A 17710-nucleotide genomic window follows, 5' to 3' on the forward strand; every position below is an offset into this window, starting at 1 on the left:
GCTGTGGGTGACATTTGGAGCTGGGTTGCCTGTGCTCCCAGCCTGTCGGCGTGTTGCGTTTGGCACAGCTGTCCTGCAGCAGCTGCTGCATGGGCTTTCAGAGGAACAAAAAAAGAAATCTTTTAGGCATCTACCGAATGCTGCGATGTGATTTGTATCGTGGATAGGAAATTTCAGAAATCTAAAAGCATGTAAAACCCCAAAATACAGCTGGTGCACAATTTACGCCGTGTCAGAGAACCTAGCTGTTTGGTCATTTCTCACGCTCTGCCCAGAACCTTACAGATGTTGTTACTACTGCGTGACTCTTCTTTTTGTTATTGTTCTCAGCAGACCGTGTGCTACCCTCACGATGCCTGAAGTAAACACAGATCACCTGGATGAGCAGCAGGTGCAGCTCTTGGCAGAGATGTGCATCCTTACCGATGAAAATGATAATAATATTGGAGCAGATACCAAGAAAAACTGCCACTTGAATGAAAACATTGATAAAGGTACCGCTTGTGTACATTCTAATTTAGCCGTTTATGTTGATTGAATATTTTCGGAGATAGAATCATGATTAAATTAAAACCTTAATCTCAGGTGGGTGTTGATCAAACCAGACCAAGTAGTTCCCTACAGCTCCCTCCTCCCCAGCATACTAATTTTAAAAATACCACAGAGTAGGATAATGCACACTTTGAGACAGTAGCAAAGGAGAGAAATGCATGAATGCAGATACAAGCTGTGTGTCTTGATAAATACGTTCGAATCCCATTTTGGTGACAAAATATTTTTCTGTAGTAGATACCTGATTCTATGTAGCTTTTTCTAAAGAATGCCCCTTGCTGCTTTGCTGAGTTCTCTTCAGGTAGAAGCAACTTTGATTTTTAAGAAATTCACACAGAATTCTACTTCAAATACTGCTATTAGGAAAGGGTTTTTTTATTCTCATTCTAAATGACGGTGGGTTTTATTTGAGGTTGGTCAGGTTGATGAATCTCTCAACAATAGTGTGTGACCTCCTTTCCTGTACAAGGGGAGACATCTTTCTGAAGAGCGGGGAACACCAAACCTAGAAGTTCCAGAAAACAGCAGTTGTACTGTTTTTGAGGAAATTTGTACTTTGCAATTCCTGAGGCTTCTTCAAATTCCATACAATTTTTAGGGGTTTTTGATTCACCTCTGACAGTAACTTTATGAATGTTGAGCCCTCTTTAGAAGGTTGCTCAGATGTGCATGTTCAGAATGGTGAACTGACCCAGTTCAGTGGAACTCCTCTGTTGCATTGTTGTTATTAGCAATTTTCCAATTTCGTGTTTTGCGGTGCTGACATATGTCAGCATGCATAAGCTGACAGAGGAGCCTAAATAGGAATTCTGGAGGTATCAAATCCTTACTTGTTAACATGTATGGATTTTAAATTCAAGTTACCCAAAAATGAGGGCATTCTAAGCCCTTAAACTCTGTCTTCCTATGTTTTTTTTTTTCTCTTAAATAGCTCTCTTTGGGTTTGTTTTGTTTTTTAGGTTTACTGCACCGAGCTTTCAGTGTTTTCTTATTTAATACAGAAAATAAACTGTTGCTGCAGCAGAGGTCAAATGCAAAAATTACATTTCCAGGTTGGTACTGAAATACATTGTATTTATAAAAATGTTTTATTTTCATCAGTATTTTTAAAATGTGCCAGTCTAATTTTGCAGTGTAACTCATTCTGGGGTTTTAGGATTCACTCTTTGATGAGGAGACACTTTTAAGAGTTCGAGATGTACTTATCTCATGGATGAAGTTAGATGCTGGGAACAGTAGCTTATTGTTTACGTGTTCTTGGGAAGTGAGTGTTCCCTGATATGTTTGAGCCTGTTTGTGTTGTTATTGCGTTGTGTACCTCCTCTGCTGCAAGACCTATTTAGTGGAGGTGAAGCACAAGTGGAATAACGAAGTGGAATGAAAGAAACTTAGCTGAGATGAGCCATGCTGGAGGAAGAATAAAGCTGTCTGTTTCAGAATTTCGGATGGAAAATAACTTCAAGTGTGTCTAACCTACTTCAGCTCAGGGAAGAAAGACCTTTTTTACTTCGGAGGGAATCTTTTGGGATATTTTTTTTCCATTGACCACTATCTAATCAAAATGCTTAAGTGTAGTTTGTAGGTAATCTGACTCTTAGAAGCTTTTGAGCTTGACTCTTACAGATGAAAGGTTGGCCAATCACAGTTACTCCTCATTACTGATAAGTAATATAGAATATACGTGGAGAATAAAGAGGGCCTGGTCTTTAAACACAAGTATAAACTTCTTATGTCCTTATCGTTAACTGGTCTTGAAGCTCTGGGAGTATTTTCAATATTCTGTTGCAAAATCATTGTAATTAGTGTTTGCGGGATAAACAAGCGCTTACCAAACTGTTTCTCTAAGTAGATGCTATCTTGGTTATGAGAGTGCACGTCTTCATGTACCGAAACACTGATGTACAACATAGTGCTCAGTATAGCCAAATCTTAGTGGAAAATATGGAAACAAAAATAGAGATGAAAATATGCTCCTTCCTCTCTGACCCTTTTCTAAAAACAAAGCTCTGATGTGTTGAATAACTGTCCTATGTCTCTGCGGGTTTGGGGTGGTTTTTTGTTTTGTTTTTTTGAATGTGTTATGCATGTCAAAAATGTACCGACACAAACTTCTTGCAGGCTGTTTTACCAACACTTGTTGCAGTCATCCTCTGAGTCATCCGCTCGAACTGGAAGAGAATAATGCCATCGGTGTTCGGAGAGCAGCACAGAGACGACTGAAAGCGGAGTTGGGAATTCCCATGGAGCAGGTGAAGGGAGAGGGGGAAACAGGAATTCATACCAGTGCTTCCCAGTTTACAGGCTAACTGCATCTGGCAGACAGGGTCAGCCTGAAATCTAAAAATTAATTTAACTTTAGAGATGTAGAGAACTTAATTTGAGACTTCTTCATCTGTATTCCAGAGTCTCAAAAGTTGGTATCACTGAGTGGCATTGTAGAGTATCCGCTGCTGAAACGAAGCATGAGCCAAAGAGTAAATCACTCTGTAACAAAGGATTGCGTGTCCTCAGGTCTGGCTCTAGGTGCCTACACTCTTCCAGCTGGGTGAGCTGGCCTGCTTGCTCAGGGGAGGGCAGCGTGCCATCCTTGCTCCAGGCTGACAGCAGAGAGCTGCATGTGTTCCGTACAACCAGTGCTCCCAGAGAATGTGGCTATGAGCTGCTGCCAGCAACAATGTACAAGTGCCTCTGCAGTCCCAGGCTTCCTGGGGGAGATAGGGTGGCCTGGGCACTGGGTGTTTCTTCCAGAGTATCACACACCACTTCTCGTACCTTCCCTTCTGGTGTCAGTTTGGGAGCGCACAGAGGGCAGGGTGAAGCTGGCTGGATTGTGCTTGTGGTTGAAATCTCTGTGTGTTTTGTAACTGATTACGTTTGCGTCATGGGGCACGGCAGGAGCACGTGCTGCTGGAAAAAAAACACTGTTAGGTTTTTCCCAGGATTAATTACCTGTTCTGCAACTTGCCCAGATCCCTGGTAGATCAGGGTTGTGGGTGGTCTGTCACTACACAGTTCTGACCTTGGCTTTAAGCAGGCGTCAGGTCTTCTCCTTGGGAGGTAAGGGACAGGTGCGAGTGTTGGTGTTCATCAGCGCTTCAGTAAGTAAACATTCTTTAAAACTTACTGTATAGAAGAAATCCACTCAAAATATCATAGGGCGCGTCTGACTAGAGAAATGCTGTGGAGTTCGTGTCATCAAAGGGCAATAAACATTTTTTCATAGTAATTCTTTGTGACCAAGTACGTTGCGATTGTACACTCGGGATGGGGGGAAATACTTTTTAAGGAAGGGGGTAATAGCTGGTGATTGTACTGTAAGGACTAGCAGTGGAATTGGTCTGGTTTGGCACCAGTTCTGACAAGTGTTTTGGTTGTAGGTAACTCCGGAAGAAATGTCCTATCTGACACGAATTCACTACAAGGCCAAGTCTGATGGGATCTGGGGTGAACATGAGATAGATTATATCTTATTTGTACAGAAGGACGTAACGCTGAATCCTGACCCTAACGAGATCCAAAGCCATTGCTATGTGACGCAGAAAGAATTGAAACAACTCTTGGACAAGGCCTCCAAGAATGAAGTTAAGATTACTCCATGGTTTAAGCTAATCGCAGAGACTTTTCTTTTTAAGTGGTGGGATAACTTACCTCATTTGAACAAATTTGTTGATCATGAAAATATACACCGAATGTAAAAAGCTGGGGTAGAAGATGCTGCAGGCTAGCAGTGATGTGCTGCATAATTAACACGATGGGAACTTGAGTGCAGAAAATAGGTCACATGGAGCACATTTAACCAATAACTTCATACGAGACATGGCTATAGCCAGTGTTTTTTCTTCTCTCTTCACCTCCTCTTCCCCCCCAGCTCTGTTCCTTGTGGATGCGTTAGGCTTAATCTCCTGTAGAATGGGTAACAGTAAATCTGGGTTCACCTTTCTCTGTTACCTGGTGTGATATAAGAGATTCTCAGCCTGTGTGTGCCCGCTCTGCTGTTCTTCTTTGCATAAGGACAAACGGGGCATGGCAGTTTGGGCACCTCATTGGGTAGTGCTGGTATGTTCCCAGCTGGACATGACTACACCTTCTAAAACAGTCATTACACCTGAGTTTTGAGCTCTGCACTGATGTTGAGAAGACTGGTTGCCTGGAGAAAAAACAATCAGGACAATTTTAATTGCAGAAAAGCAAATCTCTTCAGCCAGCGTACTCTACAATTAACCAAGCCTATAGAAGCTTAAGTACAGGGATTGTCAGTGTGGGCTGAGTTTCACTTTGACCTGCTGCAGTATGTGTCACAGCTTTAGATAATGAACTTTGGGGGTTGGGTTGGATTGGTTTTCCCCACCACCCTTTTCTGATTAGTACTGAATGTCCAAGTACTGGACATCTCTAGATGAAGAATAATGGTCAATTACACCAAATGTAAACGGTACCTATCTAGTATAGGAAGGGGCCTGTCTTTGGAGACTCACAACGTATTAATGGTTCTTCTTTACCATCTGGAAAACAAAGGCTTGATACAGGTTTTTTTCCTGCAACATCTGCTGTAATAGTCTAAGTCCTGGAAAACTCAAAGCCCTTGAAGTCCAAAATTGAAGACTGACAATTTCTAGGCTTACTGTAGGTCTTAATTTCAGTTAATTAGAAACACTAGCAGAGTGCAAGAGCTAATCCTTTTTGATCTTGCCATCAGTTGCTAGGAACAAGGATTAAATAGGAGGCTTTTACTTAATAAGACAAATAATAATCAAGGGTATCTCTATTTGAATTAAAGTACTTCCTCCACCCCGAAAAGCTTAATTGTGATTTCTTTTCTTGGCAAGACTAGCCAACCTAGATCTAAGTTAACTTCTCCCAGAGGTGTCCTGATGAAACAGGGTGTTGCTCATGTGGCTTCTTGGATGTAGACCTGGTTGTAACTCAGCTATGTCTGGTTTCAAGGTAAAACTGTCTTTTCCCCGTGGTTAACATGTTTCCTATCCCAGTGGTGACTGCAGCGCTGAAGCTATGTGCCAGCATCTCCAGTGATTGAACACTCAAGAGGTTTTAGAACCGGGTTTGCTGTCTGTTGACCTGAACTGATGTATTGTCTTGGAGCAAACAATGAGTGAGGGAATAGTGATACACTGTAACAGCTCTCCTGAATTCAGTGCAGTCAGGCATGCTACCTAATAGAGTAGGCTACTTTTCAACACTTGAATTCTTAAAATACTTTATAAATAAAAAATGATCTTAAAGATAGATTATGATTAAAATACCTAATCTGAAACCCTGGACTATTGTTTTCTTTCCAGACTTTGAGCCACCTGGGGAATAACGTCTGACACTACTATGCTATAAATAACAGCAGATTTATTAAACACCCCTGGAACAGTATGATGGCGGGTGGAGGGGGTAGCAAGGCATAAATTTATTTTAGCAAAGTTCTTCTACTTTTCTAATTCAAGTGGCCATCTTGGAGCAAAAGGCGACAGCGCATCCTGAAGTAGAAACCCTGTGCATAAGGGAGCTGAAAGTGAAGTTTTGATGAACAGTTCTTCAAAATCCCGTGTATTTTTGACATTGAAGTTTTTCTTGACACTGAACTTTTCTGCAGCATTACAGTATGTTTTTAATACCAAATTTATTAGACTAATGAGATGAGGGAAACAATACGGATTTACACATACTGCTCCAATATGCTGAAACTGACGTCTGAACACTGTTCTTACCCTGCTGTATTAAAAGCAGTTAAAAAAACCCCAGTAATTTAAGGATTCTTCCCCAATATCTTCTTGGGTTTTTGTTTGTTTTTAACATGCATATTTCATTTTATTCCAGTTTACTCTTTAAGACTGTGCATTTTAAGTGTACTGTTCAGGCAACAGTTTATAAGGCACGATTTTACTCACCTCTAGGTAATTCCTACCTTGTTCTTGACTGACTAGGGATGACAAGGGGGTATTTGACATTTGACACTATATTTTGCCTTGAACAGACAATTTTTGTCTATCAGCTTCTGAAGAAAAAGTACCCTGCTAAGCAGAGGAGGACAGTGGCATAGCTGACAGGCACTCAGGACAAAATTTCAGTCCGATGCTGGTTTTTTACATATCTGAAACATCAGAAGCTGTAAGCTGTAACCCTCCCTGCCCATGCTGTTCTCGGTTATTACAGATGGCAGGTCAGTACTAAATCCGTGGTAATTCCTCCAGCTCTGGTCACCATTTAGTTTCATAAATTGGCAATCTCTCTCCCGTTCATTCAAAAGTGGTTCTGTGCACGAACACGCTCTTTGTGCAGTACTTGTTAGTCTCCCATTACTGTCCCACCAATTCCAACCCTCACCTGCAACACAAACCCATCTCTTCCTATACATCAAGGAGGTAATCTGCACAGGGAAAAGGGAACCTGACTGACGCAGTACCTTAGGAGGTTGTGCATTTTTCATCTGGTGGTAACTTCATTAACAACTTCACATTTCCAGATTTAACCTCATTTTAAAATAGAGTTTTACATAGAACTTTAAATGCTTTACTGCTACTTGAAAGTCAGGTCTATGAAAATAGAGTAAGTATTTTTTGTGTCTATTTCAAAATGGTTTCTGCTACTGGAATCGACAAATTTCTAATGGTGTTAGAACTGCAAGACAGATGTATCAAAACTTCCCTCTCCGAGCTTCAGGTATCTTAACAACCAACATAAACCACATACTTTTAAAACTCACTCTGTCTAAAAAGGAAAACAGGACTAGAAATAAGTTTTCATAAACTTAGTTTTAATTAGTTTTAATTCAGAAGACTGCTTATCTTCTCTGTGTTTTACCAGATTTTCTCTTTCCAGCCAGCAGATGTTTTGGCTTCAAGTCAAATATGTGTCTGTCCGACTCTCCTCTCTTGCCCAGGCGATTCATTTTCTTTTGAGCTTTCTTTGCCATAGTCTTGACCTTCTTCACCATCTATTTAAAAACAAACGTGAAAAGTAACTTCCTCAGTAATTTGGGTAACTAGCTTTACCTTTTACTAAACCACTGAGACAAATGATTTTAACAAGAACATTAAGTAACACCCAACATACGTCACCACCTGCAACTCCGGAACAGCATCACTGCAAGTGACACTAACCCTCCTTAGTGAAACACTCTTTTTTCCAGAATGCCAGCAGTATGATTGCATGTTCCTGGAATTCCTGACTTAACTGCAGGTGGAACTCCATCGTCTGTACAAGTCTTCCTTTGTACTTGCATTTAAAGACAAAAATTTAAAATGTACTTTCTTGGTCTGTGGTGTTATGTCTTATTTGTTCGAATGAACTAGTTATTTCTGCAGTATAGACAGTTCAAGCGAACAGAAGCTGAAGCTGCAGAGAGATGAACTCTGGACCACCACAGCCAGCCTAGTACAAAGCTTCCCAGAAGCTGGCTTAAGTACAATCACACTGCTGGAACTGCTGTAAAGGTAAATGACAAACCTTTTCATCACGAAGACCAGAAACATCCCGTGGTGTGCGAGAGGAGCTGCGACTGCGTGCCAGCGATCTAGGGGTTTCAGACTCGTCACGTTTACGCTTCCTTGTAACACTACGGGACCTTCTCGCATAATGTGCCTGGAATTTGAAACATCACTTTCATCATTAAAAACAGAAACGATCAGCTCAGATGTGCTCCATTTCTAATTAGACAAAAAAGCAGGGAGTGGGCTGCTCTGACACATTATGTTGGTTATTCCATAGTAATGTGAAGACCTTGTCAACTCTCAGTCCTACAGTAATAGTCAGATTTTGGTGAACATTAGCATATTCTTTACACAATTATTAACTCCAGTCTTCTGTTTTTTTCTTTCCGAGAAGATTCATAAGTAATGGATAAGAAGACACAGACAAATTAATGGATAGCAATGCTGCAGCAGTTTTGCCACAGCAAAAAAGCACTATAAAAACCTCTCCTGATTAGTGTCTTGTTTACAGGACAAAGCCCTAAATACTTTCAGACATGACAACTTATCACCCTACAGCATAAGTATTAAATTCCTCCTCACTGAGATCGCTCCTAAATCAACTTGGCATGTGAGGTCTGAAAAACATAATTCAGATGTGTACTGTTGACATTCCTTGCATCCTAACTGCTCCTTCAGTTAAATAATTTCAGGTTTCAAAATCTAGATAGCCATAATACTGCTGGATTTGATGTACAAAATGGATTTAATTTCTGATAAAATGAGATGTCTCCCAAAGGCCTATCTATGTTTGAAGTACTTTAGCTGCCTTACATCTAAAAATGCCAGCTGTCCTCCTTCAACTGCAACCCCAGAATTAATGAACTGTAAAAAGATAAGGCTGGCCTGTCATTACTATTTCTGACATGGTAGTGTCTCATCCAACAAAGCAGGCTTGAAAATCAGCATGTTTCACCAAACCCTGTTATTGAATCCCTCGCAAATTCCCAAAGCATTCTAACAGAGAGCGGTGCACAGATAAATGTGATTCTTGATAGACATTAGTTTACTTTTTCCCCCTGCCCAACATTTTGATCATGTCACTCAAAAATTCCAGTATCAACTGCCTCATCTGGGTTTCCCATTTTCTCTTTTGACAGATCCCACCTCTCTCTCATGCCAACTGTAATATGCACTTCAAACGTGCTCAAAAAAATTAAGCATGTAATGAAATGGATCTCTTTTAGATAAACATTGAGTTAAATTAGCAAAAACTTACATCATCTTTATTGGTCATGTCGAGTCCAAGATCAGTCATTTCTTTCTCTAGCACTTTCCGCTGGACCTGTAAAGACAGTTAAGAAAACATGTTTCTTTCAAAAAAGAATGGTTCTACCTTATTTCTTGTCTTAACATACCAACATAAGTCCATTACATTCACTACATATTTATTCTTCTGGCACATCCCACAAGCAGACACAAACTTCGCGTTTGTTGCAATTCCATTCTCTTCACCCATAAATCCTTCCCTCACAGGATTGCCATGTCCCAGCATTCCCTAAAGATCTTGCAAATAGTTTGCCTTTTTGCGGGGAAGGTGACAAAGAGAGGTACTCCAGTCAGAACTGTTCCCTTCCCTCCCCAGAGGCACACACTTCGGGCAAAGTAAGAAATACCAGCCGCAAAACCAGCTACATTCATTTTCTCAAAATGTCCACTTACCAGTTTATTACTTTTGCAATTGTCCTGGTCTGTTCACAAGAGATTCTGACACTAGAAAGAGCGATACTGAGCTTCTAAAAAGGAACGTACAATCTTTGCCAGCGTAGCAAGGGCCCCATAACAAATTTTACATTACTGTGATTTTACGTAATACTTAATTCTCCTAATTATATGAATTTAAAACCACCAACCAACCACCCACAACAGTAATAACAATATACAGTACAGCAACCAAATTAAACAAGTCGAACTGTATTCTTCGATACTTTTTCTGCAATACATATGGTATTTTACAGAAGACTCACTTGTGTCGCAAACAAAAAAAATTACCAGTTCCACTAACCAGCAGTGGCTTATGTAAAGTTACTATACACCAGCAAGATTTTGTTACAGCGTAAGTTCTACACTTACCTTTTTAGCTGTTCTAGGCATCCTCGGACCTCGAGTATCTTTCTCCTTTGACTGCAGGATTTTCAGTTTCTTCTTTTCTCGGATCTGTTGGGCCAACTGTCGGATTTCCATCATTTCTTCATCTTCACTTTCTGGTTCACTGTCATATTCTCCAGCAGCTTCTCTAAGCTCTTCCTCTTTCTCTAATTCTTCCAGTTTCTGAGATTTGGAAGAGATGAAATGAACATCAAGATACTAATAAAATGCTTGACTTACAATCCTCAACATTCCATTTTTGCATGGCCCAGGGCCATGACAGTATGCAGACCCTTCAAAGAAGGAACGACACTACTTGATAACGACCCCTCCAACCATACTTCACGCAGCTGGTGAGACAGATTACTGTGAACTATGGGTTCATAGGTTACTGAGAATCTATGGCTACTATGCAGACCTCTTTGATCACCTTGCATTACGGTTTTGCTGTATTTGTGTGACTGTCCCGAAGCTGCCCGCTGCGGGAATGCAGAGGTACTACACTGTGAACTGTGCTACCTGTGCTGTTTCTGGAAATGTGCTCTGAAAATAACCTTCTCTTTCTACATCTAGTGTGAGTCTGGAACACCAGCAATTCAGACGAGCCCAACTGCATAACCGGCAGGCTCCTTAGCAACCAGCAAGGAGTAAGAATAGTGCTTTTTGCATTAAAAAAAAAAGTTACTGATTTCGAATTCAGTGCATTTCCTTTAACATCACACTCCAGTAAACACAATGGGGGCGGGCAGGGGGAATTTCATATTCTTAATAATACATAAAAGTTTGATAGCTACATTCCTCTGACTGTAGTCAAAGAACAAAGAAATACAACTTCTGAAAACCTCATGTTCACAAGGTAAAGCAATGTGCCATTCTTCTGAAATTCTGTCCTTGGTCATTCAGAACACAGCATCTTTTCCCTTGGCAAGCGCATACAATGGAAAAGTATTTGTTTTCATGACATACTGGTTTTAATCTACAAATACAGTTATTTACACTAAGCAAATAAAGGGATAAAGAGGCAAGAAATATGTAGAAAGAATAGTGGAAAACTCACTCTCATTATATCCGGATCAATGTAGTCAAGTATATTATGACCTTCCCATATCTCTGGTATCTTATCATATTTTTCAGATGAATTCATTAAGTCCCAGTATTCTTAAAAATGTAACAGAAGTTAAATGAAGAGACAAAAATAATTTCAAAGAATGTTCAATGGCAGAAAATAACACTCAGATCACAGTAATTAAAAAAAAGTGCCATATCCCTAAGTGGCAAGTATTTGGTAGCATCTCTGGCACATTCACAAGTACTTCTGACCTCCCTTCTACTGCCAAATATTGCTCAACAATGGCACAATCCACTGCCAAGCCATAATACACAGCAGATATCCAGCTGAAACAGAACACAGGCAGTCTCTGTCATACTGGGACTTCCGTAACAAAGAAAGCATCAAGAATTAATGAGGTAGTGCAATGTAAAATGGAAGGGAAAAAAACAATGGAATCATTAGACCAGTCATTTCAAGTCTGTAACTCTAAAATCAGAAACAATGGAGTGACATTACAGAACAAGGAACAGTCACTGAAGATCACCAGTTCTGGAACACAAGTAAGAGATAGTATGCAACAAAATGGTGGCACTAGTTGAAAGAGGTCTGGTTCAGGTGTTCTCCCTTAAGACTGAAATAGTCAAACTTTACTGATTAATAATAATACTGATTCTTGTGCAATACTCACTCTGAAGATCCAAAACATAGTCATCTCCCATTTCAAGTTCAAGATCTCTCTCCTGCAAAAACATACATGGCTTTATATACCATCTAATTTAAAACTGATGGGCTAATATAGCAGATTTAAAATCCACCTGCTGATTTCCTAATTAAGAGATGCCACTTACCAGTTTCCTCCTCGGCGCGTCTACTTCCATGCGTTTCTTACGTGCTACTGCTCCCTCAGGTATAAATGGCAGCCGCTCCTGAAATTAATGTGACAACACACTCCAATAAAAAAAGGTGGAAAAGTCTGAATCAGATTTTTTATAGTGCTATAAATGGCCATCACAGAATAATGTATTTCTAAAGCACAGAAAATCCCAAGCTCGCTCTCCCACCAGTAAAGGCAGTTATAGATAAAAAAATAAAGCAAATTTCACTGTATTAATCTGTTCCTGTGTTAAGATAACAGAATTCTTACCCTACTTAAGAAGTAATAGGAAATACACTAAAAAGTGTAAACACACAGCCTACCTTGTTATCCCTTTTGGTGGGCATGGCCAAGTGTAATCTATTCAATACTTCATTTACTTTATTTCCTTTCATTTTAGTGTCAACACGATGGGCCAACAGTCTGTCACAAGCCTGCAAGTGCACACGGCAATGTTAGGTAAGGAATGAAGCCTTCCTGACAGAACAAATGACACAGCAGGCTTTCAATCCCAAATACCTAGCTTCACATCTCTTCTTCTGTCTAATCTCTCCCTCCCTAGCTCTCAAGAAAGCACTGTATTATTTTATATATAGAGTATCACGGGAAGATGCATAACAACCCTTTCTTTTTTATTCACAATGAGCTGGGAGTAAGAGAAAGCAACAGGACCCAGAAAAGTATCACCAAATTTTTAAAAAAAACTATTTGTATGTCCTAATTTTCCACTTGCGACCAACAGGCTATAAAGGATAACATGCTTGCAGTTTATCATTATAATACACAGTTTAACTGAGACTAAATCCTTGCAAAGGAGACAAAGAAGTTACCTCTTTGGAATGAAACTGACAGAAAAGACACTTACCTCTGTTTTAACTTGCATTACACCTTCTTCCGTTAGAGTACTTGTCTCTATTACAGAAAATCCTTCTGCTTGGAAAGCTTCAAATATTTTCTAAAATAGAAACATTATCCCAAAGAATTAAATTCTGCCCATTTCTTAATATACCGATACATTAAGAACAGAAATTTTAATCCAGTATCAATATATGCAACTTGTTACTATTTTATTAAAAAGTGTTTCTAAAAAGATGATACACTTTGCAGCTACAGTTCTATTTAATCTGTTTCTTTTTTATAAGCAAATATCTCCTTTCTAAAAGGCACCTATAAATGACCCATAAGGCAGAAAGAAGAAAAGAGTAATAGAAATTCTACGTGTCCTTGAGCTTGTAGATACGAAAGAATTAGCCCTGCATATACACAATGTGTTGCTCAGTGGGACCTTCTACTGCGATTGTTCAGCAACACCTCTGAGCCTAGTGCTCACTGTCTCTGAACTCTCGCTGAAATGATTATTGAACAAGGCTAGTCAGTCTTGCTTCCAAATCTCTCACAGCGTCACAGATTTCTGAAACCACTAAGGACTTGCTTTCTGATCTGCGATATTCAGACAACGATATACATTAGACACTACCTAAGAAAGATGTGGGTTATGACCTGTAAAGCTACTTTCCATTACCCTGTTACAGTTAGATAAAGGAACGATCACACAGAACTTTTTGCCCAAGAGCAATGACAGCCATCCACAACGGCTGCACATATTTTTCTAAATGTCAGAAGACAGAAGGAGGTGGGAGAATTAGTCTAACCTGATTCTCTTCCGGAAGCTCCACAATCCTCTTCACATCACATTTGTTTGCAACAATTATAAGTGGCTAACAAAAAGAAAAAAAGTATAATTCAAGTTATCACGTTACAAAAACCTGTCGTTTATTACTAATGTAAACCAAACCTACCTTGTTAGCAAACAGTGGCTTAATATTTCTGAAGAGCTCTACTTGCTCCTCCAGACTATGCCCACACTGCTCAGACACATCCATCACATAAAGCACAGCAGCACGAAGATGTGCCAGCGCAGTTATAGCCTGCATCTCGATGGTGTTCCTATCCTCCAACGGATGATCCAAAATACCAGGAGTATCTACTACCTAAAATTAACATAACAAAGTCAGGCCTTAGATCAGGATAATTAATACACTATTTTAGAACATGTGCTTGGCTTCTGGTCTGTACTGTCTTGTTTAATAAGACAGCAATATTCTTTCCTCTCAGTCATAAGTAAGACTGTAAACTCAGCCAAACTGAGAATGTGAAAATGGAGTAATGGGAGAAGAATGAGCTTTCAGAATAACCAGCACTCCAAGGACTGCGAAAGCAGAGAAAGCCCTGGCCCAGAATTTGACAGTGATGAAAAGCGAGCTGGCTTTAGTTAATAATTCCATTTCCATTCTTCCTGCAAATTGAAACACACTCATAGATGAACATTTTTAGGGCAGATTTTGACTACTGCCCTCATTTGGCACACTGTACCTTGCACAGCTCTCAGACATAGTGTGTCTCTTCAAGACTCACATTGCAAAATGGCAAACCAGATTATAACCAGTTAATTTTTCACAGAAAATGCAAAATAGTAACAGTTCTTACTTGCCAGCGCAGATACTTATAATCCATGTGTCCCACAAAGAGAGATTTTGTGGTAAAAGCGTAAGGCTGCACTTCTACATCTGCTCTTGTAACCTGAAAACAATATTTATTCACATACATTTACTGAAAATTTCCTGAGGTTGCAAGCAGTGTAATCATAACTGTAATACAATTTCTTTGCTACAAAAAAATCCTAAAAAATGGTTATTCCGGCTTCTCTGCAAGCATTTTTCTATCAGAAAATACGTTAACAGGATATATGCATTTTGGAAAAGAATAATTTTTAAGAGTGAAACCTATCGTGATTTTCCATTCATCCCTCCAGGAATTTCAATCTCTACTCGCACATTTGAACTTGCTACCATTCACATCACACAGTGCTGTAACGATACCAAATTGTTTAGACGTTATCTTATTTTAATTATACGGTATCTCAGTATAGTTTCAAAAAAGCATTCCAATACCTTATTTATAAAGCTAGATTTTCCAACATTTGGGTAGCCACACAACAGAAGAGTTCGTGTATTGGGATCGATGGTTGGCAAACGAGACAAGTGTTGTCGCACTGAAATGTTGAAAAGATTTTATAAATATTTGCAATAATAAGAAGTTTTGCTGAAATGGAATAAATATGCATGTGCTTAACTGTTTGCATACAAATCCACAACTCCTCTGACATTTTAATTTGGTTTATCACTTATAAAAACATGTCATAGTTTGTAAACTCCACAGGTATCTACCTACCTACCTGTGGAAAACACAAACAGAAAATTAATAAATATTTAATAAATGAAGACCTCTGTCTTTGAGCTAGAATGACCCCATCAAATCAGGCAACATAACCTGAAGGAATAATAAACCTGCACTCATGAGTCATGTTTGGAAAACATTTAGAATTATTTTCCAAATATGTTAGTGAAAATAACAATAAATAAAAGCATGGCTGTGACTTCTAAGCAAGAAAAAAGTTTTGTAACTGTTGGTAATATCATAAAATGTGAAGTATTTTCAAAGACAAAACTGTTCAGTTAAAAAAGAAATTCTAAGTATTTGGGGATTTTGAAACCTTGTTTCCTCTGTCTCTATCATGTATTAAACACATTCTTCTACCTGTTTAAAGTATAAGAATAAATTTTATAACCTATTCTCACACCTTATTCTAGTGCATTTATAACACAAACCTTGCTCCAAATATTCCAAGCTTTGTTTCTGCCTTTTGATAATTGTGCACATCCGTCCCAGAGCAGCACGTTTCAGCTGTTTGCAGCGGTAAAGGGAATCACCGTATTTCATCAGCCGCACATAGTCTTTAGCCACGCTGTGGAGACAAGAAAGAAGAATTTAGCCAACGATCATCTGGGCAGGAACAAAATCGAAGAAATTAATGCCCCTTACTTGTCAATCAGATTCTTGGCAATATTAATCTGTCCCAAAGCCAGCTTGTAATGGTCTTTGTCATAGAGAACGTTCATCAAATCTGCATAAAAAGGATGGATATCCTAAAACAAAAGCATAAAATAAATTGAAGTCTAATATTTTCCTTCCTTAAGATGACTATTTACTGGCAACTATGTAAGTTCTTTTTTCTTCTCCAGTAAAACAACGTAAGTGACAACACGAGTCAAACTGTCCTCAATATCTTACACAAGAAAAATAATCTACTCGGTCATTAAATGCATAAATCACTTTGAATTTCTTCTGCAAACACATCCTGGACTCATTCATACGGAGCTTCCAGTTCATCTTTTGCATTGCATTGTAATACTTCATATTGCAGCTCTGAAAGGCTCTTTTTTAAAAATTAGCAACTCCAAGAAGCCCGCGGGAGTAGTTTCTAAAAGCAAATTCACACTATACCAGAAACACAGCACCAAGATCACTTCCTCCCTTTATTTAAGGGCTAGATTAAATTCTGTATGCGACTCGATAAGCAAGGTTTCTTCAATGCCCAAATAAATTCTTCAGCTTTCCAAGGAAGCAGCATCTTCAGTTCAAATTGTTTTAAACAAAATATTTCAGCTACTTATTTGCAGAAATTTCATCATGGGATGATCAACAAAACACAGAAGACATTTGTGGGAATTCTGCAGTAATACTCCCTGGATATAAAAATGTCAGGAAAAAACAGAATCAACAATTTCAGCATGAGCAGAAAACTGCCTATAAAAAAAGAGAAATGGATCCAGCTACAGTTTTGGGGAAGTCAGGACTACGTGCACCTTATCTCAGCGTGTTTCCAATACCATCCTTTAGGGGGCCAAGAATAATGTTTATGTTGTCAAAGTAACTTCTGAAGAACTGAAGATGGGAAGCAAGGTGATATCTTTGGATATTTCCTACTGCAAATATTTTCTAGGGAAGACTAACCACAAGCACAATTTACAAGTGCATAGACAAAAAAGAAATAAACAGACACAATATCCTTAGAAAACCCCACACCTTCTCTCCCTTCATTCAACAGCAACTTCTGGCAAATATGTTTAGTTGGCTAAAACCCTGTAAACCCCATCCTTCAATGGCCATCCACAGGTCCAATTTAGATTTCCTTTATGAGTTGGAAAATACTATTTTTGCAGAACAAGTTTACCTAAAATTACTCCCAGTAAAAATTACCTGAAATCTGTCAAAATCCTCTACACAGTGAATAAGCAAGATGTTGCTCCAGCCAAAATAAACTCAATTGAAACCAATACACTGTTGAAGTATTCCTGATGCTGTGAAAGCAAAGTTCCTTTATGATCAAATGACAAAACACTTACATCTAATTTGGGGAAATCTGTCAAAATCTGAGTGAGTCTATCATGGTAATTTTGTTGAGTATATTTGACTTTTCGCATGTAAAAGTGTCGAATCCGATGGATTTGATAATGTTTATGAATGACAGTTGGGGTCTTCCGCTGAGTCTTTGACAATGTCAAATCTATGAAGTCCTGCAATCAAGGGAACATGATTAATAATACAAAGGCATAGATTTTATTTCGGTGGAGGAGCACGCAGAGCAGCCACGCCACAGATGGTTTGCAACATATGTTTTAGAAGAGGTTCCCACCTCCAGGCAGTAACAAGCAGTTTGTGCATCCCGTGTCCGGTTTTCATTTCCAGTTAACCGAGGGCTGGCCTCCCCTCCACGCCTGCCACAGCAGCGGCTCGGGGAGAAGGCCCCCAGCCTGGGGGGGGGCACAT

The 17710-nt window shown here is 39.3% G+C and overlaps 2 protein-coding genes across 2 annotated transcripts; one reads left to right on the top strand and one right to left on the bottom strand.

Annotated features, from left to right (window-relative positions):
- The first annotated feature begins 285 nt into the window (after positions 1-285).
- Positions 286-4419, top strand: LOC104497190 (isopentenyl-diphosphate Delta-isomerase 1-like). Its single transcript, XM_010140408.1, is given in 5 exon segments — positions 286-312; positions 314-494; positions 1512-1604; positions 2671-2801; positions 3930-4419. Coding segments are annotated over 5 exon segments (750 nt in total). The 3' UTR covers positions 4248-4419.
- A 2887-nt stretch (positions 4420-7306) lies between these two features.
- GTPBP4 (GTP binding protein 4) lies at positions 7307-17481 on the bottom strand (the record flags this gene model as incomplete). The annotated part of the gene is given in 16 exon segments (XM_010140409.1): positions 7307-7492; positions 8005-8139; positions 9247-9312; positions 10101-10298; positions 11173-11273; positions 11855-11906; positions 12015-12092; positions 12364-12474; positions 12906-12995; positions 13693-13758; positions 13840-14031; positions 14528-14620; positions 14992-15092; positions 15709-15845; positions 15923-16026; positions 17287-17481. Coding segments are annotated over 16 exon segments (1872 nt in total), but the record flags the coding sequence as incomplete, so codon positions are not given.
- Between the last annotated feature and the right edge of the window lie 229 nt (positions 17482-17710).

This window comes from Buceros rhinoceros, unplaced genomic scaffold (assembly GCF_000710305.1).
Source record: "Buceros rhinoceros silvestris isolate BGI_N320 unplaced genomic scaffold, ASM71030v1 scaffold38517, whole genome shotgun sequence".
In the NCBI taxonomy this organism is placed as follows: Eukaryota; Metazoa; Chordata; class Aves; order Bucerotiformes; family Bucerotidae; genus Buceros; species Buceros rhinoceros.